Genomic DNA, 26,090 nt, shown 5'->3' on the forward strand with positions numbered 1-26,090 from the left:
AGCTCCAGCTGCATTTAGCAATAAAGGAGCAAACTTCTCTTGGTCCGGCCTCTGTGCGTGCCTTTCTCGCCAGCCTCTGTGTTGTCTTCCACTGCGGCATTGCAGCCAGGGTCGGCACATGCTGCGTTCCACTGCAATCTCTGACTCTCCCTTGTATTCTGTTCAGCTGTGTGCAAACTTCACGGCATTGACCCTTTCCAAAGACTCGAACGCAGCATTTGCATACCGCTACTGGTCATCCTCATTGTTCCATCCCCCTTCCTCGTCTCAGTACTAAACAAAAGTGTGGGGTGGGGGAATTGTGGGTCAAAAAACCTTGAGAATTATCTGTGTCACAATAAGCTATACAGGCATGTTGCAAAGGCACATGGGTCAAAACCTTCCACCCATCACTTTTGTGACTATAGTTTGTCTCACTATGTGAGAGAGGGTATGCCCAGAAGTGGGTCCCTTGCTCGCAGCACCATACAGAACCAACCTGTACCTCACTGGGAGGTCCAACAAGGCCGAAAAATGTCTGGGGTTTCGTGTGTTTCTGTGCAGAGGGGACCTGGCCTAGCAGTTCGGACTGGGCTGCTACGATTGGTGGCAGTACCTGACTGATTTGCATATGTCTGGACCCCTTTTGCATTGGCGCAGACAGGCTAAAAAACAGTGGTGTGGAAGGTTGCCCAGAGCATTGCCAGTGGTTTAGATTCATTCAAAACCTTCACCCATCACTTTTGTGGTAAAGGCACATGGGTGTCATTAAGAATTACATTTGAAGGTTTATTTTGATTCATTGTTTGCTTACGTGGTCTTCCCGCAGATAGCCATTCCCAGGGTGAGGTAGCTTTTGCCTTTCCCTGGCCACATAAGAGAAGTTTCCCTCCAGAGAACCAGTGACGATGGCGCTAGATTCATCACAATACCCTCCATGAAAACCAGCATCAGAGCAATCAAATCCTGACTCTGCTCCTACAAATACAACGTTGGTATGATGGTGCCTACCACGTTAATCTATGCTTTTTTAACAAATACTTGTTCACACCTGGAGGACCAGCCTATGGGATGCGTGTCTGGTGTTTGTTTTTTTTTTTTTATAGGCACATAATGAATTCAGGACTCAAAAAGTGCACTCGCCACTAGCTGGTGATAAAGGACTCCTGGAGAGTGCAAAATAGTGTGATAGATGTATCTAGAGAACTGAGGTGCCGAGTGACTATGCCAGATTAAAAAGAAAAATCTGCGTTGCAAGTTACTACCCTTTGTTTTAAAGGGAATGAGCTCACTTGGAAATTTTAGTATTTTGTAGGACCCCATTAATGTTTGAACTACCGCAAAGCCCTTGTTAAAATGCATTTCCATTTTACTTAAAAACACAAACTCAAAAGAGCCTCTGGCCTGGTTTGCACAATAGCATCATGAATTAAAGTAAACACCTTAAAACAGTGTTTTGGTTTCTCACCTGCCTCCTGTTGTAGTCCTGGGTCTGCAGCAAGAAGTCCCTCACACACTGATCCACCGCTCTCGCGCGTATGTAATAACCCCTGAAACGTTAAATCAGATTGAAGTGACCAGTTTCGGACACCAAACATGGGCTTCAAGAAAACTGATTAACTTGGGGAACAATGCACCAGACAGTCTCTCATCTCTCTTGACCCCCCCCCCCCACCCCAGCATTTCGTGAAGAAAGTAAACAAAGGGAACTCAAATCAGAGACGTGTGGACAAGCCTGACCGCAAAAGCAGCAGGTGACCAAATCCAACCCCCACGATAAGGCACAACAATACACCACTGGTAAGACTGGCTCCCTTTAGTCAAGAGTAGCTACTGCCACCAAACAGTTACTCAAGCTGGACTAAAAGATTCAAGCTGAAGGCTACTGGCCAGCCAAAAAAGTCATTCCCCACCTTAATTCTACACATGGACACAGCGCACTGGTTCTTATTTGCCAAGAGTCAGTTATCGCTACCCAATTGCTAGTGGCAAGTGGAAATTTTGCACACTGACTTAGGAATTATCACCCTTATTTACAGGACAGACCACCTAATCTGATGCCCCTGGGGGTAGGCAGACACACCCTTTCTCCAGTAGAGAGGTGCCTTGCATTCTGGTAAAGTGGATCGAGAGAGTAATCTTCCATCTAGTACACAGAATCCTCAAGATCAGCAGAAAGAAGGAAATCTCACTTCTCAGCTGGCAGAAAACATTTTGTGCCACAAGCCTCTTTGCACATCACAGGACTAAAATCTCCAACGTCACAAGAACAAGGTCATTTCATTTCTCTATAACAATAGGGTTCCTTCTTCTCTGCAAGGGTCCCCTTTTGCACTTCTTGCCTACAACAGGCTCTGGCGCCCCTATCTTATACATCTCATGGCCAGGATTCCCTCATCACGAGCATCCACAGACCCTTCCTCTCGGGCGCCAGAATCCCCAGAGGTTAGAAGCAGGAGCTTGCCTATACATCTCATGGCCAGGATTCCCTCATCACGAGCATCCACAGACCCTTCCTCTCGGGCGCCAGAATCCCCAGAGGTTAGAAGCAGGAGCTTGCCTATACATCTCATGGCCAGGATTCCCTCATCACGAGCAGCCACAGACCCTTCCTCTCGGGCGCCAGAATCCCCAGAGGTTAGAAGCAGGAGCTTGCCTATACATCTCATGGCCAGGATTCCCTCATCACGAGCATCCACAGACCCTTCCTCTCGGGCACCAGAATCCCCAAAGGTTAGAAGCAGGAGCTTGCCTATACATCTCATGGCCAGGATTCCCTCATCACGAGCAGCCACAGACCCTTCCTCTCGGGCGCCAGAATCCCCGCCGGTTAGAAGCAGGAGCTTGCCTATACATCTCATGGCCAGGATTCCCTCATCACAAGCAGCCACAGACCCTTCCTCTCGGGCGCCAGAATCCCCACCGGTTAGAAGCAGGAGCTTGCCTATACATCTCATGGCCAGGATTCCCTCATCACGAGCAGCCACAGACCCTTCCTCTCGGGCGCCAGAATCCCCACCGGTTAGAAGCAGGAGCTTGCCTATACATCTCATGGCCAGGATTCCCTCATCACGAGCAGCCACAGACCCTTCCTCTCGGGCGCCAGAATCCCCAGAGGTTAGAAGCAGGAGCTTGCCTATACATCTCATGGCCAGGATTCCCGCATCACGAGCAGCCACAGACCCTTCCTCTCGGGCGCCAGAATCCCCAGAGGTTAGAAGCAGGAGCTTGCCTATACATCTCATGGCCAGGATTCCCTCATCACGAGCAGCCACAGACCCTTCCTCTCGGGCGCCAGAATCCCCAGAGGTTAGAAGCAGGAGCTTGCCTATACATCTCATGGCCAGGATTCCCGCATCACGAGCAGCCACAGACCCTTCCTCTCGGGCGCCAGAATCCCCAGAGGTTAGAAGCAGGAGCTTGCCTATACATCTCATGGCCAGGATTCCCTCATCACAAGCAGCCACAGACCCTTCCTCTCGGGCGCCAGAATCCCCACCGGTTAGAAGCAGGAGCTTGCCTATACATCTCATGGCCAGGATTCCCTCATCACGAGCAGCCACAGACCCTTCCTCTCGGGCGCCAGAATCCCCAGAGGTTAGAAGCAGGAGCTTGCCTATACATCTCATGGCCAGGATTCCCTCATCACAAGCAGCCACAGACCCTTCCTCTCGGGCGCCAGAATCCCCACCGGTTAGAAGCAGGAGCTTGCCTATACATTTCATGGCCAGGATTCCCTCATCACGAGCAGCCACATACCCTTCCTCTTGGGCTTCTAACCCACCGGTTAGAAGCAGGAGCTTGCCTATACATTTCATGGCCAGGGTTCCCTCATCACAAGCAGCCACAGACCCTTCCTCTCGGGAGCCAGAATCCCCAGAGGTTAGAAGCAGGAGCTTGCCTATACATCTCATGGCCAGGATTCCCTCATCACGAGCATCCACAGACCCTTCCTCTCGGGCGCCAGAATCCCCAAAGGTTAGAAGCAGGAGCTTGCCTATACATCTCATGGCCAGGATTCCCTCATCACGAGCAGCCACAGACCCTTCCTCTCGGGTGCCAGAATCCCCAGAGGTTAGAAGCAGGAGCTTGCCTATACATCTCATGGCCAGGATTCCCTCATCACGAGCAGCCACAGACCCTTCCTCTCGGGCGCCAGAATCCCCAGAGGTTAGAAGCAGGAGCTTGCCTATACATCTCATGGTCAGGATTCGCTCATCACAAGCAGCCACAGACCCTTCCTCTCGGGCGCCAGAATCCCCACCGGTTAGAAGCAGGAGCTTGCCTATACATCTCATGGCCAGGGTTCCCTCATCACGAGCAGCCACAGACCCTTCCTCTCGGGTGCCAGAATCCCCAGAGGTTAGAAGCAGGAGCTTGCCTATACATCTCATGGCCAGGGTTCCCTCATCACGAGCAGCCACAGACCCTTCCTCTCGGGTGCCAGAATCCCCAGAGGTTAGAAGCAGGAGCTTGCCTATACATCTCATGGCCAGGATTCCCTCATCGTGAGCAGCGACAGATCCTTCCTTTCGGAAGCCAGAATGCCTCGTGGTCAGAAACAAGAAATTCCTCTGTAGATTAGATGTTTTAGCGCACCTCACTGTGAGTAGCTGGGACTGGCCCATCCCCAGGTGTGAGTGGGGGGAAGAGAGAATGCAGTAGTGAAAAGAGAGAGGTAGTAATAGAGGTGGAGAGCAGTAGGCAGAGAGTTAGGACAGTAGTAGCAGCAGTGGGGAGGTAGCAGTGATGAAGTGGTTGTAATAGAGGAGCGGTAGTAGCGGAGAGGTGGTAGTGGCGGTGAGAGGATAGGTGGTAGTAGTGGTAAGGGAAGGGTAGTACAAAGTGGGAGAGAAAGTAAGATCTGTGGGGGGGAGGTAAGAAGGGGGAGTGAGACATTGAAGGGGCAGATGTTTCGTAGGGAGGAGAATCAAGAAGGAGAGTAGAGTAGAAGGGCAAGGCGGGACTGAGATGGATTCCCTTGACCAATTCTATCCGAGGGAGTCTAAGGCACTGTCCCCAAACACCCATCGAAAACTAAGCGTGGCTAGAGCAGGGACAGTTGGAAGGCCCCTAGGGAGTCAGCAAACCAACACAGCTTCAATCCACAGTGAAAGACAGTATGCGTTACCAAGCCTTAGTACTAACCGGGGATACCTGTATAATTCCTAATAAACACCCTTGAACCATCCAAAGGCATCGGAGGGGGTTTCTTTGATGACCAGCACATACTGAGAGGCCCATTCTAAGTCTCAGATAGCAGAACCCCTATCCATCAATAGCAAGAGCCCCTCTGCTCACAGACTGCAAACCAAGACCTATTACAGATTAAGACAAGTCATCACACCACAAGATTGAACAGGCAAGCCTTGTTCTGCAGTAATAAGACCAGAACAAGCACTGGTATGGATTTGATGTTAAGAGTGGGTACACACCTGTTAATAAGAGGAGCCCTCCTGCTTTTCTTGGTCACAAACGAACTGAGAAAGTCATCCTGAAAATATCCAAGAGCTGCCATGGAGCACTTGCTGACAATGCTGCTGTCATTCGTACCCTGGACCTGAACGAGAATCAGATACAAAGAGCTGTTAGAAGAAGGCTCTGTGAGCCACTGATCGTTATGAAACATTTTAGACTTATTCAGTGAAAGCAAGTAACAGTGGTGGATTAGACACTCAGCAGGACACCAAGACCCCCATATTCATGTATAGAAGGATTAGCCAGAGGCATGAATAACGGCCAATCCAAGGTTACAAACCACCCAGAGAATCCTTGTGACATCTGAGTACAGTCCAGAGACTACATCAGGATGCAATTACCCAGGTCTTTACAGCACCACAATACACAACATGATAGCACTGAGTCACAATTACCGGTCTCTCAGACTGGTCTTGCCGCCACAATGCCTGAAACTCTATATTGTATACAGGAGAAAAGTCCTCACTGCACCGTCCTTTTGCCGAGAACGGTAGCGGAGCCCAGTGGTTTTTGTGTTTACGGCATACTAACGTGTCTTAGGTGAGATAGCAAGGCTACCTCACATTTATATCCAGCCATTTGGCACGATTGTGGGTTTCCCACATCATATAAATATACAAAAGGATTGAGAGTCGTTTCAGTGTCAGGTGAATGGGAGAAACGGACATTAAAGAAGGAAGACACGAGATACAGCACATGGGGAACTTGTGAACTGAGGATAATACAGGAACATTTGGAATCATAAAGAGTTCATCTATTGTTCAAGTTTATTAGAGAACTGCCATATCAAGTTATGAAGTGAATTAGAATGACATGAATAATTAAGGGTCCCTAAAGATGGTTTTAGATGAGTTGTGTTTTTGATGGTTGTGATTAATTCTTGATGCGCCGATGGTCATTTTGTATGATCACTAGTGGAAAGATGTGACGGTTTCTATTTTTTTTTCTTATTTTTTTTTGTTTTGGACATGATTTTCACTTGTCACGCTCATGAAGAATACATATATTGTCAGGAGGTGGATATGTATTCATACAGAATCAAATTACCCTTTAATACAGACCTGTCTGTATAAGCTGCCCAGACTGCCATTACTCTTGCCTGAGTTTGTATTTCACGCTCATTCTCTCCACCGGCAACTGTTCTGTGCTGTACATAGAACACCTTGTCCAGTAAACGGAGCGTTTTTCCCGAAGCGACCTGGGTTCACCCTACTGCCACACGTTAACCAAACCAGGCAACTGCAGCTCAGGAAAGTGTCTAGAAAAGAGGGTTTGTATACAGAATAATCCTAGAGGAGCCCAGAAATGCACAGAAGAGGCCCAGTGTCCACAATGCCCCATGAATCCTTCAAAGCTTGCTGCCAGGGCCCAATGACTGCTGGGGCAACAGCCTCAGGACTGTATCCTCAGAGGGGAGCTGGAATACACTGAAAGTTACTCTAAACAGGAAGTGTCTCAAGTGCCACCTTTAACCCCGATCTTTGGGCACACTGACAATCAGGTTCTTGTCTTGTAGTCTGAAAGTTGCCCTCCCTGCTCCTCAGTGCTTTAAAGTGGCCCGACAGTGGCATGAAGCACTATACAAACAAAAAGCATGTCAGAGCCTTGGCAGAATCTGTGTAACGCAGATAGACTCACGCACAGGACCCCCCAGCTGCGCAGCAACTGCACTCTCAGACAATATATTATCAGGGTATCACACTATCCACACGCACCCAAGCTATCACAAAACATTCCTCCCCCCCCCCTACCACATCAGTCCATCCCTAGGCGAGATCCAAGCCATTTTACCCACTTTTCCAACCTCTTATCTTCTCCCTACTCCTATTACTCTACCCAAAACCGAGGTCTGGCTGCCCCAGACGGTGAGAATATGCCAACCTCCAGACAAGCTGGGTGTTCTCAGGCCACTATGGTGGTTTGTTGGTGCACTTTAAAAGCTGTGCAACAAAACATACTATCTGTGCATTAGTTATTGTTAGAAAAGATATTTCATTTTGCCACTTCCCACCGACTTCCCTGGGAATCTCCAGCATATATATCTTCAGACTGATTTGGGCCTTAGCTGACTTTTTGATGAGTGATCTTTTTAACCTCACTCATCAGTTTCACCCATTTTGTTCTGGAGGCCCTGGGGTGCCAGTGCAGGGGGGCCCAGTCCACCAGTAAAACCTACAGAGTACCAGCACTACCACCCACTCTGTTCTTTTTCTGTAACTTACTTTTTGCTATTTTTAGATTGTGTAATGAACAGGCTAGTGGCGATGTTAATGTTTTTTATACTTTTTAAAGGTTCACTATGCGCAATTACTTTTTGTACAAGAATGCCTTTCAATTGATCATATACACAAAATGGATGTTCCTCGTGGTTTAAACCCTGTTCATGTTAGTGTTTCTCTTGTTTCAGGAAGGAAAGGCCATATATGGCAATGCACTTTTTCAGGATGCTGTCAAGAAGCGAGCCAGGAAGGTGCCCAGTAGACAGGTTTACTGGCCGAAGCTGTTCCAAGAAGCGAGCCAGGAAGGTGCCCAGTAGGCAGGTTTACTGGCCGAAGCTGTTCCAAGAAGCGAGCCAGGAAGGTGCCCAGTAGGCAGGTTTACTGGCTGAAGCTGTTCAAGAAGCGAGCCAGGAAGGTGCCCAGTAGGCAGGTGTACTGGCTGAAGCTGTTCAAGAAGCGAGCCAGGAAGGTGCCCAGTAGGCAGGTTTACTGGCTGAAGCTGTTCAAGAAGCGAGCCAGGAAGGTGCCCAGTAGGCAGGTTTACTGGCGAAACTGTTCCAAGAAGCGAGCCAGGAAGGTGCCCAGTAGGCAGGTTTACTGGCTGAAGCTGTTCCAAGAAGCGAGCCAGGAAGGTGCCCAGTAGGCAGGTTTACTGGCGAAACTGTTCCAAGAAGCGAGCCAGGAAGGTGCCCAGTAAGCAGGTGTACTGGCCAAACTTGTTCCAAGAAGCGAGCCAGGAAGGTGCCCAGTAGGAAGGTGGCTGAGGCTCGGTATTGATGGTAGACGGCCACAATACACAAACTAGCAAGAGTGATGTCACAGTTGTTGGGTTGTTGATGGGGGAGCTGCCTGTCCAGCATTGCCCAGCCATCCCCATGCTTTTAATGGTGCAGGAGAGATGCAGTCTCAAGACCAACATTTCTAGATCAAAGGAGAGAATGTGGAGCCATTTTGGAGGATGACCACTACAGCCAGGATTCCACAGCCGAAGGACCAGAGGGACTCCAGAGAACTGCTGCTGGAACCAGCAGTGTGGCCAAGCCAGCCACTGCTTATAAAAGCTTTGCTGTTACATCGGCAGAGAAGACCCGAATCAGGGGCCTCCCTCCATTAGACTGGTGGGCACAGCCAGCCTTGGCTTCCCCTCTGCTGTCCTTGCTCCCTGGAGCTGTATCTGGCTTACATCCGCAGAAGGGAGAACTTCATTGTGTGGACTTTGGGACTGGAAACACTGTAGCCATCTTTGTAGTAGGACTGGGATCACGTCACCTTGGAGCTGCTGCTGGTGGAGCGCACCTGGAACCCAGATCCCAATTGTCCCATCTGCATCTTCCTGCATTACCCCGTGTGGTGACACAACCACTCACCAGACCTTAAGTGTTCTGTGGGCCCTACAAGACTGGGAGTCCAGGCAGCTGTGCTTCATCCTTGTCAGGTCAGGCCATTCCAGCTGGGTGTTTCCTTTGAAATGTGACACCTGAAGTGAGCACTGTGCCTTGGACCCTGGGATCTCCTACAGCGAAACCAAGAACATGGGTGCATAATGGCCCTCACTTACACAGGGCGGGGGGGTTGATTTGTTTGATCAGAGTTTAAGGGGCACAAGTACATACCGGTTCTGACGTGCACCTGTACCCCCATTCATTCCTACAGGTGTAGAGTCTGACACTCACAGCTACCAGAGATGAACTTTTCGTTTGTGAGGTCAAGTCTGGTTATCATGTCTGGGGTCCCCCTGGACAAAAGGACAGGTAACTGCATCTTCCTGACCGTGGTAATCTGACTTTAATATATTATGTATGTTCATCATCCTAAACGATGACCATTGCATCGGACCCACGTAAACCTACAGGGGATTCCCGAGTGGCTCGACAATCCTCCCATGGTACCTTTAAACTAAATACTTGAACACTGTTGGTGGACATTTTTAATTGTGAGGCTATTTTAGAATTATTGACGTATATGGTGAATTTGTCTAACACCCTTCCCCTCAAACCCCCCCCCCACCCTTCAAGCAGGGTTAGTCACTGTATTTAAAATCTAAGGATGCAAAGTGTGGTGGGTGTCCCAAATAATGAAAACCCTACAGTGATCATGCATATGTGTATATAGTGTGTTTACTCACCTATAACTTCCCTTAACCTCAATCCAAGTGTTTAATGATTAGGTACATACCTGTGAGGACAATCCATTACCGAGTAGTTGCCAACTAGTCTTCACATTAATCCTCACCCACTGGAGTCGAAGCCTCACTGCTCAGCTACACTACCAAATGAGAGGTTGGGTAGACTGTGCTTGAACCCGTCTGATCCAGTGGATGGGCTTCCCAGACGGCCGAATCACTAGTGGCTCTGAAAAACCCTCCACCACTTTACACTCCATAAGCCTTTCCCTCATTATATTTATTATAACGCACTTAATACTGGAGGCCAGTCTCCAACCGTGTGACCAGGGATTCGAACCTGTGTTGCTCTGCATTGTCTTGCGTCCAAGACAAACACATTGCCCATGAGATATCCTCCATGTCTCTGAATTTTCATCAATATTGGGTAGTAATTGTTTAAGAATCTTTCACTTATTTACCAAGCAGAATTATGTGAATACCATTTCACAATTTACAAACAATGCAGCCTTATTTATGCCATTTGAGAAGCGATCTAGCCCATTTGTTCAAGGCCAATTTTTTTGCAGCTTTTTGACATGTTTCCTTGGAAATATATAGGGGTTTGGTTTTAGTATTTAATTATTGTGGGGAGACGTGGGGGGCTTGACAGCATTTTATTTGTAAGGACATTTGTTCAAAATAAAATTGCGAATAAATGGGCCTCAAGCAAATGTTCACACAGAAACATCAAAGAACCTTTGAGGATCAGTGCACTCCATCCTTATGGTCATTTCCGGCACCATCATATGTAACTCGCAAGGCTTCTCACCACCCCCATTGTTTAGCCTGGTAGGTTGAGCCCCACCTTCCAGATGATTTTACACTACTGTCACAGCTGGCCTCAAGGACACACCAACTCCCAAAGACGGCGCAGGGTCTTTAGTAAGAACTAGCAAAAATAACCTATTCTCCAAACAGGTTCTGTGGACAGACATGACAACACTCTTGAAAAAGGATCCTGTAGGTCGTTGTTCCGATTCGCGTATTCCTTGATGTGCCTTGCACTGTGAAGGAGAAATACTGGGTAAGTCCCGTTTTTTGTTTAAGGGGGATTGAGCTGTAAAGGGACCAAAAATGCGCTACACAAAAACAAAACAACTCAATGACCCCTCTCTCGGTCCACCCTGATAGCTTGTCAGGAGAAAGTGGGGATAGGTTATCTATTTCACATTCCAAACTTATATACTAATCATATATTGCCATTTTGTGTTACAAAAAATTAATACACATTTTATTAAAGACATTCAATAAAAAAAACATGTCAGTAATAGGTGCTTTCCGCAAGGCACTTAATACTACAGAGTAAAAGATAAAAGTCCAAATATTCAACACTCCGTGTTGGCGACTGTGGTTAGTAGGTGACAAATGGTTGACCACAAAAAAATGCTGTTTTTAGAATGTTCTTGCATTGCATTCAAGGGTAGGTGGTTATGTATGAAAAAGTTTTTATTGTCCTTCTTCAGAAGATAGACACAGTTTTTAGAATGTCTAAGGGATGTCTACATATGTTTCGGCTAACAAGTTACATCAACACCATCCCTGGTGTTCTGCTCATCTTAGTGTAGCCCTCTTCAGGACGGTTCATTCCTTAATTAGTTGATAAGATGTTCAAAAAACAATCTCTCACCTTGCAAACATCCTTCTTTAGTCCCTTCCATGCTTTGCTCCACCCTCCTCCTCCTTCCGTCTGGTCTCTCTGCCCACCTTCTCCTCCCTTGACCTTACCAAACAGCCAACATTCTCATGTTCTGGTCATCCCATTATATACTCCTCTTCCCCTTCCACTGGCTCTCATGCTCACCTGCCAGCCTGGGCCAATCTCCGCCTTGCTCTCACCCAGGGCCCGGGTTACACAGGTGTGAAACAAAGTGCCCTTTAAACTGCACCTCCTTTTCAAACAAAAGTCTACAGGTTTGCAGAGGAGGCGTGGTACATTCATGGTCCGTTTCAGAGTTTGTTTTGAATGGTGCAAGCGTCCCGATTTCCAGTCTACAGCGGGTAACATGTTACTGAGAGTATGTCTACTACAATCTCTGGTTTGGAACACATTATTAATGGTTCTGATCGATCTTTTGCAGCAATGGACAACTTCCTCTTGTTTTTGTGTTACTCGTTACGAGACACAATTACGGCTGATAAAAAGCCTTTGGGGGCAGAAACATTGGAACATGGGTAAAGCTCTGCAGGGTATGTGTTTGTTGCCACATCTCACAATGGTGAGTTGCTCGTTCCTTCCTCTGCCGCAATGACGTCTGGACTCAGTAGTTCTAAAATCTAATACAGAAAACACTGTACATCCTCAGAGAAGGTTGGCATGGGGCGATTGCCAGTGGTACTCTGCAACTGTAGCCAGCCACATGTGGAGGGGACAGGGACTGGGGCCCTCAAACGGCCTCACCCTGCATCTGACACAGAACCGGCTCTGGCAAATATCCTGGTAGGCTACCTGCCCCAGGTTGAGAGGGGTGCTGGTAAGCTCGCCCCGTCATACCTCAAACAATGTAAACTGAAGTCCTGTGTCCAACAAAGTGTGATTTTTTTTAAATATCTTGGCCTAGGCTATTTGGTCCAGCCCTTTATTATTGGTAAGCTTTCGCAACAGTGTCTCGAGTACTGTACAACTTTCTGAAAGTGTATATTGATTATACGCTCCTTCTGATCATACTCTATTTAGAAATAGAGCACCTGGACCACAAAGGCAACAAGGGTGACACTCACCACCATAAGTAAACTAATGTCATTGTTTTCTTGGTGAAGACCTTTCTGGTAACACTCACTATGGTTGAAACTTGTGGACAGTGGGTTTTGTGTGTAGAAAAACGCAGAGATGTATTTTGCAGTTTATTTTGCCAATACTGCCAAACTAACCAGGATGCGCTTTCTTGACATCTGGTGGAACATCGTCTCGTCCTTCCTATTTCTCATGTGCTGCCGTATCTTTACTTTTATTTTTGCAACAAATTGGATGCAAGAGCCTTCTTGCGATTAAATATATCATACAAGATATTGTCATTTTAATCATATTTCCAAGTTGTTGCTTTAGATCAGGGCCCCGCATCCTTTGACTATCCAGATGTTTTGGATTACAACTCCCATCAGCCCTGGGCAGCATGATCAATGGCAAGGGATCCTGGGCATCGCACTCCACCCATCCCCAGGCTATTTATAGAAGGTCCTCAGTACACTGTGTGTGAAAAGATGATGGTTAGCTTTCCACTAAGAATCCGTTTGAGGGGTCGAAATTGGGATGTATGCGCCAGGAGCAAAAAGCAGCTTCCGGGTATCAGGCATAGTCAGGTAGGGAGGAGCTACCTGTGAGAAGCAGAAGTCAGTACAAAGCACATAGCAAATCTCACTTTGTGCAAGATGCAAACTAACTTTTTGTCCATATTATATTATCCAATATGCTACAAGTATTCCTTGGGCGAGTTCTTTATTCTCCTCGATATACATATCCAAATAAACAGTTAATATAGTACAGCTAGGTTTGTATTGCGCTATTTGCCACAAGAGTCAAAAGTATCTCCTGGTAGTTGTTGGTTTCAAGCTAACCAGGCTCCCCTTGGCTATATAGCTCCCAGCTCCTGGCAATTTCGAACCCTGAATTGTATTTTGCCAGAGTGCAGCGGGAGTGTTCTCGGTGTGCGGATTAACCGTGAAGCTGTCCAGCTTGTCAGTCTTTTCATTGCGTCTACTGAGTAAGGGGGAGAGCGATTTTAAAAACTGCATCTTCAAGTGGAAGGCTGTGGAGTGCGGCTGGAGTGTTCTCTTGTGTTCGCCGGTGGCCTGGAATTTTGGTAATCTCCACAACGCAGTGATGTATCCATAGTCTAAGGAAATCAACCAGCATGGAGCCCCTTTTGGTTTCATATCACTCCTGCAACTTGAGACACTCGCTGCCGGGGCATCTGGTAGGAAGCACGGCTACATTTTCTTTCTGTGAATCTTGTTTAACAAGGCACTATTAAAGCGTATATCAAGTCTGTACAAGCTTTGGGAGTGCGCAGTGACCAACAAGTGTGGGAAAATAACGTGGGGGCGTATATATTTTGGAGTGTCGAAAAGCATGGCAAGTTGCGTCCAAAGGCAAATAACCATAACCTAAGGAAAAACGCACCCTATAAAAGATCAAATTGCCTCTGGCTCCCGAGAACGCCCTAAAGTTACAAGAAACGCAAAAGCAAAACAATTATCCATTTTTTGAATGAGGGTGCTGTCGGAACCATTACAACTTATTTCCCTCCTGAAATTGTGGTGCCACTCGTGGCTACATCGCAGCATGTTACTGAGAGTATGTCTACTACAATCTCTGGTTTGGAACACATTATTAATGGTTCTGATCGATCTTTTGCGGCAATGGACAACAACTTCCTCTTGTTTTTGTGTTACTCGTTACGAGACACAATTACGGCTGATAAAAGCCTTTGGGTGCAGAAACATTGGAACATTACAAAACATTTTCTATAGGTACTCTTACATGTGAACCCGGCAGCGCAAGCGACTTTTACAGTTGAATGTAGTTCTCCACAAACTGATGGTGAGGAAACTATCAGCAACCCTTGATGTGTTCCTTCCAGAAACTCTCCCGGAGGTCTTACATATAACGGATGATAAACAAGCACAGCATAATGAGCTGCAAGCTCAAGTATCAGTTTTGCAATTTGCTATGCAAGTGCAGGAAAGTTACGGTGGCCGTTACCACTTTGGCTAACGCTGAGGCGATTAATGAGGAGGGTGATGAAGATCTTGATGATCTTATTGCAGCGGCCGAATTCACTGCAGCTCATCTGCAGGACCAGCAATTGGAGCAAGTGTCCTTGGGTGCCATTGATATTGATGCAAATGCGGATGCCTCCATACAGATCGAACAAGTAGATGGTGGGGAGGTAACCAGTGATGTCTCTACAATATATCTAAATACAACACAGCGTAGACAAAAGAAACAACAGCACCTTCAATTGGCCTTGCGGAAGAACTTGAATACTGATCAACGTGCAAGTGAGCCAAATATACCTAATGAACAGAATAGAAAATCCCTTAGAGCACCGAGAAAACCAAAGATGGTGGCTAACGGTAAAGGTACACTTACGTACTGGCTGCTAATGAAAACAGTCAACTGGTAGCGGCTGCTTGCCTAATTCTCCATCTGATTCCTTGTACTCATCACTCCCTATGCTGGCTCCAGTTTCAGTACCCCCAGTGGGACTGCGCACACGAGAATCACAACCTGTCATGCTAGCATCTTTTGAGAGGATTGAGCTTGCCAGTCACCTTGGAAAGATCCTATGAATAACTCGCCTGTGTTTACCATCAAGAGGACGATGAGGGGCTACTTCCAATAAAAAGTCCCATATCAACAGATCTGATGTTTGGCTGACGATTCAAATATTGCCACTGGGAATTTTGGACCCATCAGGAATAGTGAACATCAATATATAGCAGAGTCCATTGTTTCTCTGGGGATACGGCAATTATGATCAAATCATTGGAAAAGCAGATATTACGAACTCGATGCTAAGCAGGAGCCTGAGCCTCTAACTAATACCATGCCAGGCATGCAGAGGGTATGGGATACTCTGAAACAGGCCAATCATACTGGAGGGAAAGGCTGTTAATTCTCTGCAAGGAAATATTATGGGGATTTTAGCTTGGCTCGTACAAAACACAAACTGTCCTTCAATTTTCAGGCATTGAACAGGGACGATCAGCACCTGGAATAAAACATGGTTTTACTCATATACTGGAAGGAATAGGGTCACTAAAACTATTATTAAAATATGATATTTTCCTGTTACAGGAGTGCTGGTGTCTTGCTGATTTGAGGGTGGATGGTTAACACATTTTCCAAATGTTAGCAAATAAGGGACCTAGGGGCCGTCATTTTGGGGGACTAGTGATTGGGGTAAAAAATCATCTAAGTGCAGTAAGGAACAATCTTCCCTCTCACAATCCATCCACCCTGGCAGTAAGAATTAGCCACCCAGACTTTTGTGGGGGATTAAACGTCATAAATGTATATGACCCACCAGGTTTACTAAGACATGAAGGCAGCAACAGAGCTACATAGAAAACTCTGCCGAACAGGAACTAGTCATAATAGGCTGTGACTTTAATGGCCGCTGCTGCCACCACCAAGCCATACATGAAACTGCTTACGTTTACAGTGCGTCTGAACTGAACAAGCAAATAACCTCTCTGAAGGGCAGTGCATGGATGAGATGATGTCTGCATGTGACTGCTGTATGTTAAATGGGCGAGTAGATGGTAGAAATACTTGGAAGAGCGGGTCAAAATCTTCTATATTAGAATATTTATTTTGTAATGAACAAGCGCTACCACATATTAGACAGCGGTAAAAAGAAACTCCCTTTAGCGACCACTCCATACTTACCCTTCAAGTAGAATGTTGGGCCCGCAGTGAACTTCAGAAGCAAGTGGGAGATCTTGATATTAGTACTGGGGAAAGAAAGTCGGTTGGCTTGGACTGCAAGGACTATAAATAAAGCTTGGGGGTTTGTTGTTGAAAATGCTCAGAGATTACTGGACCAGGTCTCTTTTTTGACATCAGATGGTATTGAGTCTTTAATATCCAATTGCATGTCTAAGTTGGTCATTCAAAAGGGGTACTATGCACATTTGCACGAATCAAGTAAGCAATATCATGTTGACATTGCTATTCGCAATGCGAAAAGTTCCTTATGCAGTGAACTGCTAAATATTAGTAAAGATATGGGCTTCTCCAATGATGCCTTGTGAGCCTTGCGATCGGCCAAAAACAAATACAGGAGGTGGACGAAGGAATGGCTAACATATGGCAAAAATGAGCAGTGGCAATATTTGATAACTGTAGCCAACACAAAAGATAAGCGCAGGATGTGGAAGCTACTTGGGTCTTTTAATAACCCGAAGGACCCTCAAGTGGTGTGTGGTATCGGGGAAAAAGAATGGGCATGCCACCTGAGGGACAAGTTTCAGGGTCCTGACCTAGTACCCCTTTCTGAGTTTCTCCACGGGAGGTTCAGGATATCTTTTTAATTACCCGAAATTATAACAAAAATACAGACTCAAGGAATCAAGAGCACCTGGCCCAGGAGCAGTCACAGGCTGTTGAGAGCCCATGAATTCTGGGCCGATCTGTTATTTACCCTATATTCAAAGGTCTGTGAGGAGGGAAGTGGCACTTTATCCTGGTGCAGATCTATTCTAGTGCCTATAGATAAGCATGGCAGTAGGTCTTCACCAGGGAACGTTAGACTACTTGCCATGCTAGATATTTCTGGTAAGATCTTTTCGTCTTTGCTTTTAGATAGGCTCGAAGAGTGGGCACATGCAATAAACCACTTAGGGAATTTCCAAAAGGGGTTTAGGCCATGATCTGGCACCGCTCATTTTCTGTGGATGCTGGACACCTAAACGAGGAGGGGTAGGGTGAAAGGACAACCTAACCTGTTTGTGGCCATGATAGACTTCCGGGCCACATTCGATACCAGCAACAGAATTAAGCTATGGAGGGAAATGGAAGCCTATGGCTGCACGCAGGATCTACTAGCCGTCCGTGGCTTATATGTGCAAATTAAGCTGGACAGCAGAGGATCTGAATCCAGCCCAATAGCAACTGGGATTGGTGAGACAGTTATAAATCACTTGGCATCACTGAGAAGCTATTGCACCCTGGCTGAGAATTTAGCACACAAGTTCAAGACCCTCAGTCATATCTGAAGTTGTTCCCTTCCCCTGAGGTACAGAGATTTCTTCTCTTTCTGCACATAAACTCCCCATACTAGAAATCCTGATAGGCAGATTCTGACAATTATGTGGTCTGAAAGATAAACCAGAACCTGCATGATATGCCCCCCCCCCTTTTATGTGAAGATACCCAGACCTTATGTGATGGACCTTGACAATATCAAGAGCGATTTATTTTGGAACTATTGCCTGAATTCTAAATTAGGGTCTATGCATGTCGCACTTTATAATGGCTACTGGGAAGCTTGTAAAAATATTGTATTAAGCTGGTAATTTGTATCTCGTAGCTGTGTGACTGTCTTATGTTCAGAATGGATATAATGTCGAAAATAAATGTCGAATTTTTTTTCTCGAATTTACCTGGTTTTTTGGGTTCCGCAAGTAAATAAAAGGGTTAAAAACAAAAAGAATAAAATTAGTAAAAAAGGGGGGTTGGGAGGGAACCCCCCCATTTCGAACAAAAAACAAACAAAAATAGACATTCGTATTTTTTTTCCGACTTTTTTTCCTCGACGTAATTCGAAATTATCACTATAAACCATATATTTCATGAATTGAATGTATTATTGATTTGAAATGTATTGTTCAAGCTCTTTTGAGCTATAAACATAATAACCTATTATTTGTAGTTACACTTCGCGCTGCAGTGTACATAAGGTGGTCCAAGTAGAGTAAGGGCCTCTACTACCCTCTGAAATTGAGGCTGCTCGAGTATGACTCAAGAGGCTATTTTGGCACTGTCAACTGGCAACAGTTTTTAAAGGCTTTTTGTGCTCTTCTGACAATAGTGTAATTATTTTCTGCAGGCTCTAATCAATAAACCCCTTGCCCATCACAAAATGGCATCACATGGTATTCTCAGGAACTCGCATACTAGCAACAGGGTATTGAGAAGAGAGTGCCATGGGTTCAAAGAGGGTTGAGAAAGCTGACTGCAGAGTCCAGACGAGTTACCAAGAAGACAAATCAAATTAAGGATGGAAAAAAAAAAATAGTATGCTCCTCAAGGAACCGTCATGAAGAAATGCACAGGAGGGTACACACCTTATGCAGACTGTGCGACCATCACTGTTGCCCTGATTAAAAAGAAACACAGAATTCTGCTGGATTTTAGAGAGTAAATCGAAATTCACCCATGCCGACTAGCACCACGCGTTATCCCTACACTTACATTTGAACTCTCAGCAACTGATGGCGTGGGAAGGTTTGGCCTTGCATCTAATGCCAGCCTCAAGGGGAAAGAATTGTGCTACCGGCACCCCAGCACCAGAGAGCGGTGGATATAGCACACGAAGGCCACTGGATGATAGTACCACTACCAACCAAACGCCAGCTTCAGAGGAAATTGTGGTTCCCCGGCATTGGATAGGACCATTGAGGTCACCCTCTGTGCACACCACATATGCCTCAGCGTACAACCACAGTCGTCCCTTGAACCCGTGCAAATGACACCACTCCCGGATGGGGTGCAGGAAGAAGTGCCCATCGACTTTGGTCCACTCAAATCGAGAGAAGACATACTCATGGCCCTCGACGAGTACTCCAGGCATTCCGAGATTGAGATCCTGCAGTCCACGGCAGCCACCGCGGTGTTCAAGTGCTAGATTGCATTTTCTTGTCGTATGGAATTCCGAAGATAAGAGAAGTCAGATAATGTACCCCCTTTCTCTAGCCATGCATGATACATGGGGCCACAGCGGGGTGAACTTTCTGTGGTGGAAGGACAAGCAAACAGGACAGCTGAACGATTTATGGCCAACTTCAAGAGGGCCATCAGGATATCCAACATCACACACATGCCATGGAACAGTCACTCTATCAACTCTTGCGGGACTACCGAAACACGCCACATGAATTCACAGGGGCCCGCCCTGCAGAAGAAATGTTGGTCGCCACTTGAGAATGCCCCCAGAACGAAGACTGGGATGTGAGCGCCAGTGAAGTCCGGAGGAGGGATGAGAAAGCACCATTATCTCATCCTGTGTGTCAGAAAGAAGGGATAAGCTTGTATTGTCCCTGTCTGAGGAAAGCCCTGGTGCAACTGGACCAGTGAATCCCATACACTCCCACACTTGAGCCCACGCTGGTTCTACTCCTTCACCAGTCCAGCTGTTTGCCCCCATGGTCATCCTCTTCTTCAGATTCAAAGTAAACCAGTAACAGGCGGAGAGGAGGAAGATGGAGACTCTGGCTTTCCTCCCACTCTTGCCCGTTTGTTCCCACAGTGTTCATCTAATAATGCACTTTACTTTTCTTGGGGGCAACTTCTATAATGCAGTTTACTTTTCTTGGGGGCAACTACTATAATGCAGTTTACTTTTCTTGGGGGCAACTTCTATAATGCACTTTACTTTTCTTGGGGGCAATAATGCACTTTACTTTTCTTGGGGGCAACTTCTATAATGCACTTTACTTTTCTTGGGGGCAACTTCTACTTCCCTTGAACCCCAGGCTTTTCATCACTCACCTGAGAGGGGTGGATTCTGACTCTGTGAGTTGTCTTTTCTTCCTTGGTTTGGCCCCCCCCCCAGTGATAGCCAGCTGAGCTGTCCTGCCACTCCTATCATTGTGGGGGCGCAGGATGGGCAGCGGGGATGGAATGCAGCAGGTGAAGCTTCTGCACCTCTAGAAGCTGGAGATAACCCCGTGAGAGCAAGGGTCTGTACACACGAAGCCTTGGCCTGCTGCTACCACCACGCCCCATCCCCGGGACATGGACTCACACAGCTCAAGCGCCCAGCTAATACTCTGGGAAAGGTGCATCATGGGAGTTGCAGTTCTGCATGTACATGTTGCATGCAGAAACGCAGGTCCCAGGTTATAAACAGAAACAGAGGACGGGGTGAGCTCAAAGTGCCCGACATGCAGGCACCTGGTTGCCTTTAGCAGTAAAGCCGTGCTCTGAGGCCATTTAAAAGTATGAAACTAGTGGAGTGTGTTGCTAGGGCCGCGCATGCGCACTGCAGACACGCTCTCACCGCGCAGTCTCGGGCCACCTGACCCTTCAGCTTCCCCATCCTCCAGCCCCAGAGCACGCGCCGCACACGGAAGCGGCGGCTGGCTCTCCTTAGAGGAAAGGACCTCCACACGAGACTTCCCTGCGCTCAGAGGAACGGACCTCCTTACGAGACTTCCCTGCGCTTAGAGGAACGGACCTGTGTGCGATCAGAGGAACGGACCTCCGTACGAGACTTCACTGCGTGCCAAGCGCGTTACGTAGGACACGACGCACAGTACGTCCTTCTGCTACTCCATGAGCTGGAAGGCTGGACACTTTGCAAGCCAGGCGTTCTGAACCCCATTATATTTACAAACGTTTAATATCATCCTGTTTCAGTTCAGGGGAATGTTGCTCGTGGTGTGATTGGGACTTTGCAGAAGCACGGCTGGTGTAACTCAGTTTTTCCTAACTGTCAGAAAATCCTATGCCTGCTGACTGAGCGTGCCTAGTGCTGTCTTATTTTCTGACAGGAAACAAAATCTGATTTGACACTGGTTGTGCATGGAAAACACACCCAGTACAGGCATCCATGCCAACATTCCGCCATGCCTGGGAGGATGATTTCTACAGAGAAATCGTGAGACAACAATTTTCCCATAGGAATGCATTGGGAAAATAATTATTTTCGGTGGGAGAACGTGAAAAATAGCATTATTTTTCACCCAAAAAATCAGAAGTCTCCTGCCTAAATCGCGAGGGTTGGCATGTATGCCGGTCTAACGTCAGATTTGCTTATCTGTCAAAAAATCCTATCGGTAGGAAAATCTGACAGCAGTGGAGGAGGGGCTGGGGCAGGGTCACTCAGGGGAACTGGTGGTCCAGTGCCAGAAAAGGGAGGATTTGCGGTAAGATACTGGTCTGATGTTTGGTGTCGCGAGTGGCGTCGAGCTGGGGACTTGTGACAGAGAATCTCCATGTTTGTCTGGGGGTTTGTTGCATAACTTCTTTGTGCATGTTGTGGGTCCCGGAGGGGGTAGAAGGCTCATATGGTTGTCGGGTTGACATTGTCTAGCATCCTAGGACTTGTATTTACCATTGGGGATGTGAAAATTAAAGCCTCTGTGTTGTCGTTTTGGCAAAAAATGTTGCTGTGGAGATTTATGTGTAGTCACCTCTCTCGTGTGCAATGTGTGTTTTCAGTGAGTGGTTTGAAGGCAGCGATTTTTGGTACATTGAGGGACCCATTGGCACGCCCGGCAGAGGAGTGCAGCCTCGATGACTGGGCGGGCAGAGGGACCGCTGCTAAGATGCTGTGTATTGCCAGCTGTTAGGTGATCATGTGGCTTTTGAGTTTTAGAAATTAAAATGCAGACATTCCTTTGGCAAGGGCGGAAGTTGGGCCGGTCCCTTGCTTGTATTGTGGGGTAGAGGGGTGTTTCTGCCCTGTGGTGAGAATCTGGGTTGGTGCCCATGAACCCACAGTGTAACTTTATGGTGGCTGCCGTCTGCACAACAGAAGCATTTACTCGGGAGTGTACGCATTCACTGGTCTGGGAGGAGATGAGATCAAAGGGGCTTTCATCTATGGCGAAGGTTGTATCAAGTATGGAGGGGGGCGCGGCAGTAGAACCAGTCTTGTATCATTGTGGAAAGCTGGTCATGAGGGGGCCAATTACTGATTGGACAGGGGACTTCAACCAGAAATAGACTAATTTCATTCAGGTTTTCTCGCACACAACGAATGCATCGGCCAAGCGACGGATCTTCCTTTGGGTGTCAACAAAGAAAAAACATTCCTTGGGCATTATAATGAGACTAGTTAAGAGATAGTCACAGAATCGGCTCAGGCTGGGCCTTCTACACTGCCAGTTTGTCAAGCAAGGGGCCAGAGGGGTGGCCCACTATGCCAGCTGCCCCTCTAGCACCGCCTGTGTGGGCTGGGGCACCTGCTTAGCAGGGCTAACACCTACTGCATCCCGCAAACACAGGAATACATTATCCACATTGTTTCCACACATAATTAGACAGACACCTTTCTAATTGGAAAACATGGTCATTGTTATTGAAAAAACACATGGCCACTTTCTTGGAGTCATCCTAACGGGCGGTCCTAGCCCTATTCAGGCCACAATTATGCCTGGCCTAAAATTCCTTTTTCCGCATGGCTCTGCCAATCCTGTGTTACATAAATCCACTTTTTAAAACTGGGGAGCCTCCTCACTTCGGTTTCCGCTCTTGCGAGAACGGCCGGCCCTGGTATATGACTGCAAGTTCAGTCACTCCCATATTGTTTCAATGGAGCGAACAAGGCCACTTCATCAGTTGTTGAGGAGTCCCAACTGTCCCTAGTGGTATCAGTGCCCATCTCACCCCATTCTGGCTGATGCCGCCAGCGATTATAGCTCGTGGCAAGACTGCAGCGTGCCTCCTTCTCTATGACCACCCTCGTAACTCTACCACGCTTCGGGGGTGGCCCTCCAAAACCTGCAATGCCTCCACTACATAGCAACCTGTCGCCCTACTCCCTTAGGTATCATGAGCCTTCTTGCCTTTTCAGTGCTCCGAATATACCCCTCAGAAACCCCTTGTTGTCCTTGTCATACTTGTGAAACCCCATCCATAGCGAGATCTAATGGGTCTTTCATAGCCCAATCTCCTGTTCCTGAAGCAAACCAATGCTCCAAGCACGTCAACTTCTCCATACCGCTGCCGGGGACACCTGTTACTCCCGGTCTTACCACTCACTGGGTGGCCCATTGATATTTTTGGGAAGTAATTCTCATACCATGGGCCTGATCACGACCTCAGCGGTAACCCTTAAATCCGGCGGTAGCGCTATTACCGCCGGATTTAAGGGTCCGCCGAATCAGGGCTTCGGCGGATTTCGCCCCAGCTCTTGGCTGGGGGGAAATCTGCCGAAAATTTGTGCTATTACCGCCGGCGGGAAATCCGCCGGCTGTAAGAGCGCACATTTTCCCCATTGAGCCCAATGGGGAAAGGGGCATTCCTGAATGGGCTCAATGGGGAATGGGGACTTCCAAGTCCGCCCAACTCATGATCCCGCGCTATTAGCGCTGGGGGCTATGGCGGTTGCGCTAATAGCCCCCGCGCTAATAGCGTTAGCGTTACCGCCGAGGTCGTGTTCAGGCCCCATGTGTTGAGCAGCGTAGCCCCAGACCTCTTGCCCATCGATGAGCGGTCCGCCTGTACTTAAATATCCTCCCATACTTCTGGGTGATCCACGGGCATCCCGGATAGCCGTTTGCCCTAACGGCTCATCTGAGCAAGTAGCCCATTGCCGGTCGCCACCAGCCATTTACCTTTAGGCACTACTTCATAGAACATCATGCATCGCTGCTGCTACTTGGACCTGCTCCTGGCACTCGTGTCTGCTTGCGGCGGTTCCAGAGCGTTGAGTCGAAGCACCCCTCAACTACTCCCCCTTCTCAACGACACTATGGATCGTCTTTTCGGGAGGTCCCCGCACAATCAGTGTGTCTTACCTCACAAGCACGAGCACCCAACTTTACCACTGCTGCTCTTACCAAGCACTCTGAGCTGTTGCCAAACTGAATCATTTTCCCGGCCACCCTCTCCCCGGTCCTTTGATCCTGCGACACAAATTCCAAAATGAGTAGCTTAGACAGTACATGCCCCAACAAAATTGCAATGACAAAATACTACCATCGCTGCTCCCTTGTCTCCAGGCCCTACGGATAGACCTACCGTGAGTTCTCCTTGCAATCTGCAGAAACTTTGTTCGCCATATATTCCCTATGCCCCTTAAGTGTTGTATCGATTTGGGGGCGTGGCTAACTGGCCACGCAGCAGGACGTGCCTGCTGGGAGCTGCTCCGGAGATCTGACATTGATCCGTGTTTACACATACTAGAAATGACCATCGTACCTCAATAATAGAAATACAGGCGTGTGAACAGAGTCCCTGCCACCGCTGGAAATATGGAGCTGATTGTGTGAGCAGCAATAAAGAAACAGGCGATGGAACATTCGGCGACCCTGACACAGTGTATCTAAAATGGCGGACACAATGGGCGAGCGGCCACGGATGTGGGTCTAGCAGAACGAAGTGCAATGCGGCGGGGATAAGGATACATTGTTGCCCGGTGTCGGACTGTATCCCTGCCAACTAAACGGGAGGCTGCAACGAGACGTGTGGTCGCAGTGCCTAAGAGGAACAGAAGTGTGTGTGTGCCCAAGCTGTGTCCGCGGTAGCCGTGCGTGGAGATGTTGTGGGCCGGTGACTGGAGTATGCGCGCCCCCCCCAATAGCGTGGGGAAACGAGTGAGGGGCACCCTGCGGCCTGCGAGCACAAATGAGCAGAGGCGCGACTGACCGCTAAGGCAGAAGACAGCTGCCGTGTGCTAACGGAGGAAGCAGAGGCCTGGGAATGGGTGCTGAGCGCCTGGGAGGTGTGTGCAAATGCCCGTGAGTGCGGGCTATCGTGTCGGGACTCGTTAAGTCCATTGGAGCTGGGCACCGGGCCGCGCATGATAAAAGAGCTGAGCGGCCCCCCGGAACACATTTCCCTTGTTTCTCTGTTGCGACGGATGGGGGCGGGGCCACCACCGTCGCTCGGACACCTCCATTGCAAATAACAGCACCCGCGCCCATGGAAGGAGGAACAGCGGCCTGCTGCCTTACATGATTAAAGATGTTTAAATGAAATGAAGAGTGGACCGGTGTTACTCAAACTTCTCTTCCCCCTCACGACAAGCTAGCTGGAGGGGAGCATATGAAACGAAGCACTGCGGACACAAGATGGAGCTGCCCTTGATATAGCCACAGGAGAGACCTAAAGCCTGGGGTCAGACTACAATTTTAATAGCCACTGGACATGAGAGATGCCCAATAAAGCGCCTGAAGTAGGTGGATTGTGTGGCTGTGTTTGCTGGACGAAAGCGTGAGAGCAAAGGGAAAGAGGAGGACTTCCTGCACCAATTGCAGCGCGACAGCGAGGTTGCCGCGCCACATGAGCCCTGCGGCACCGGGGGAAGGTGGATAGCCCGCACAACACAGAGGCTGTACCTCAAGAACGCCATCTGGAAGGCGTAAAGTGCGGAATTGCGCCGGAAGACAAACGAGCTTACTGACACGTGGGAGGACGTAACCCACTCGTGTGCATTGCTCAGTGCACAGGTATCCAAGAGGGCACCCCGAACTAATTACTGGAACCGGTAGTGCCCGGCAAAAGACACGGTGGAATAGATCGGTGGGCTTGCTGTGCTACGGACGGAGCGGTGAGGGACACTAGCCCTGAGTCACAAGATGACTGGGAGAGTGATCAAAGGCAAGAGCAAGCAAGCTACGATGGAGGCGTTTGCCAAGACGCAGCAGTCTCCAGCTGCATCGGCGATAGCGGGCGCAGGTGGGTCCATAGGAAGCCCACCTAGGACTGAAAACCACCAGATATTGGCCGCCATAAGAGAGCTAAAGGATTCCTGGGGGATAGCAATGGCGGACTTAAGGACCTCCTTAGAGGCTAAGATCGACGCTGTGGAGATAGATGTCAACTTGCTGCGACAAGATGTCAGGGCGCTAGCGGA

The 26,090-nt window shown here is 48.0% G+C and overlaps 1 protein-coding gene across 4 annotated transcripts in view; it reads right to left on the minus strand.

Moving 5' to 3' along the window:
- LCMT2 (leucine carboxyl methyltransferase 2) overlaps window positions 1–20,716 on the minus strand; it is a 164,290-nt gene extending 143,574 nt beyond the window's left edge. For 2 of the 4 annotated variants that reach the window (XM_069640559.1, XM_069640561.1), the window contains exons 1-3: window positions 20,565–20,716; window positions 5,415–5,539; window positions 1,448–1,529 (exon numbers count right to left, since the gene is read on the minus strand). In XM_069640559.1, coding sequence (XP_069496660.1) covers window positions 1,448–1,529; window positions 5,415–5,539; window positions 20,565–20,603 — 246 coding nt within the window. In that variant the 5' untranslated portion in view covers window positions 20,604–20,716. Of the gene's footprint in view, window positions 1–1,447; window positions 1,530–5,414; window positions 5,540–20,053; window positions 20,514–20,564 lie in introns of those variants that run through there. The other 2 variants (XM_069640562.1, XM_069640560.1) reach the window with 1 other exon arrangement.
- Window positions 20,717–26,090: the final 5,374 nt, after the last annotated feature.

This window comes from Ambystoma mexicanum, chromosome 7q (genome assembly GCF_040938575.1).
Source record: "Ambystoma mexicanum isolate Mex_15411 chromosome 7q, UKY_AmexF1_1, whole genome shotgun sequence".
Classification (NCBI taxonomy): Eukaryota; Metazoa; Chordata; class Amphibia; order Caudata; family Ambystomatidae; genus Ambystoma; species Ambystoma mexicanum.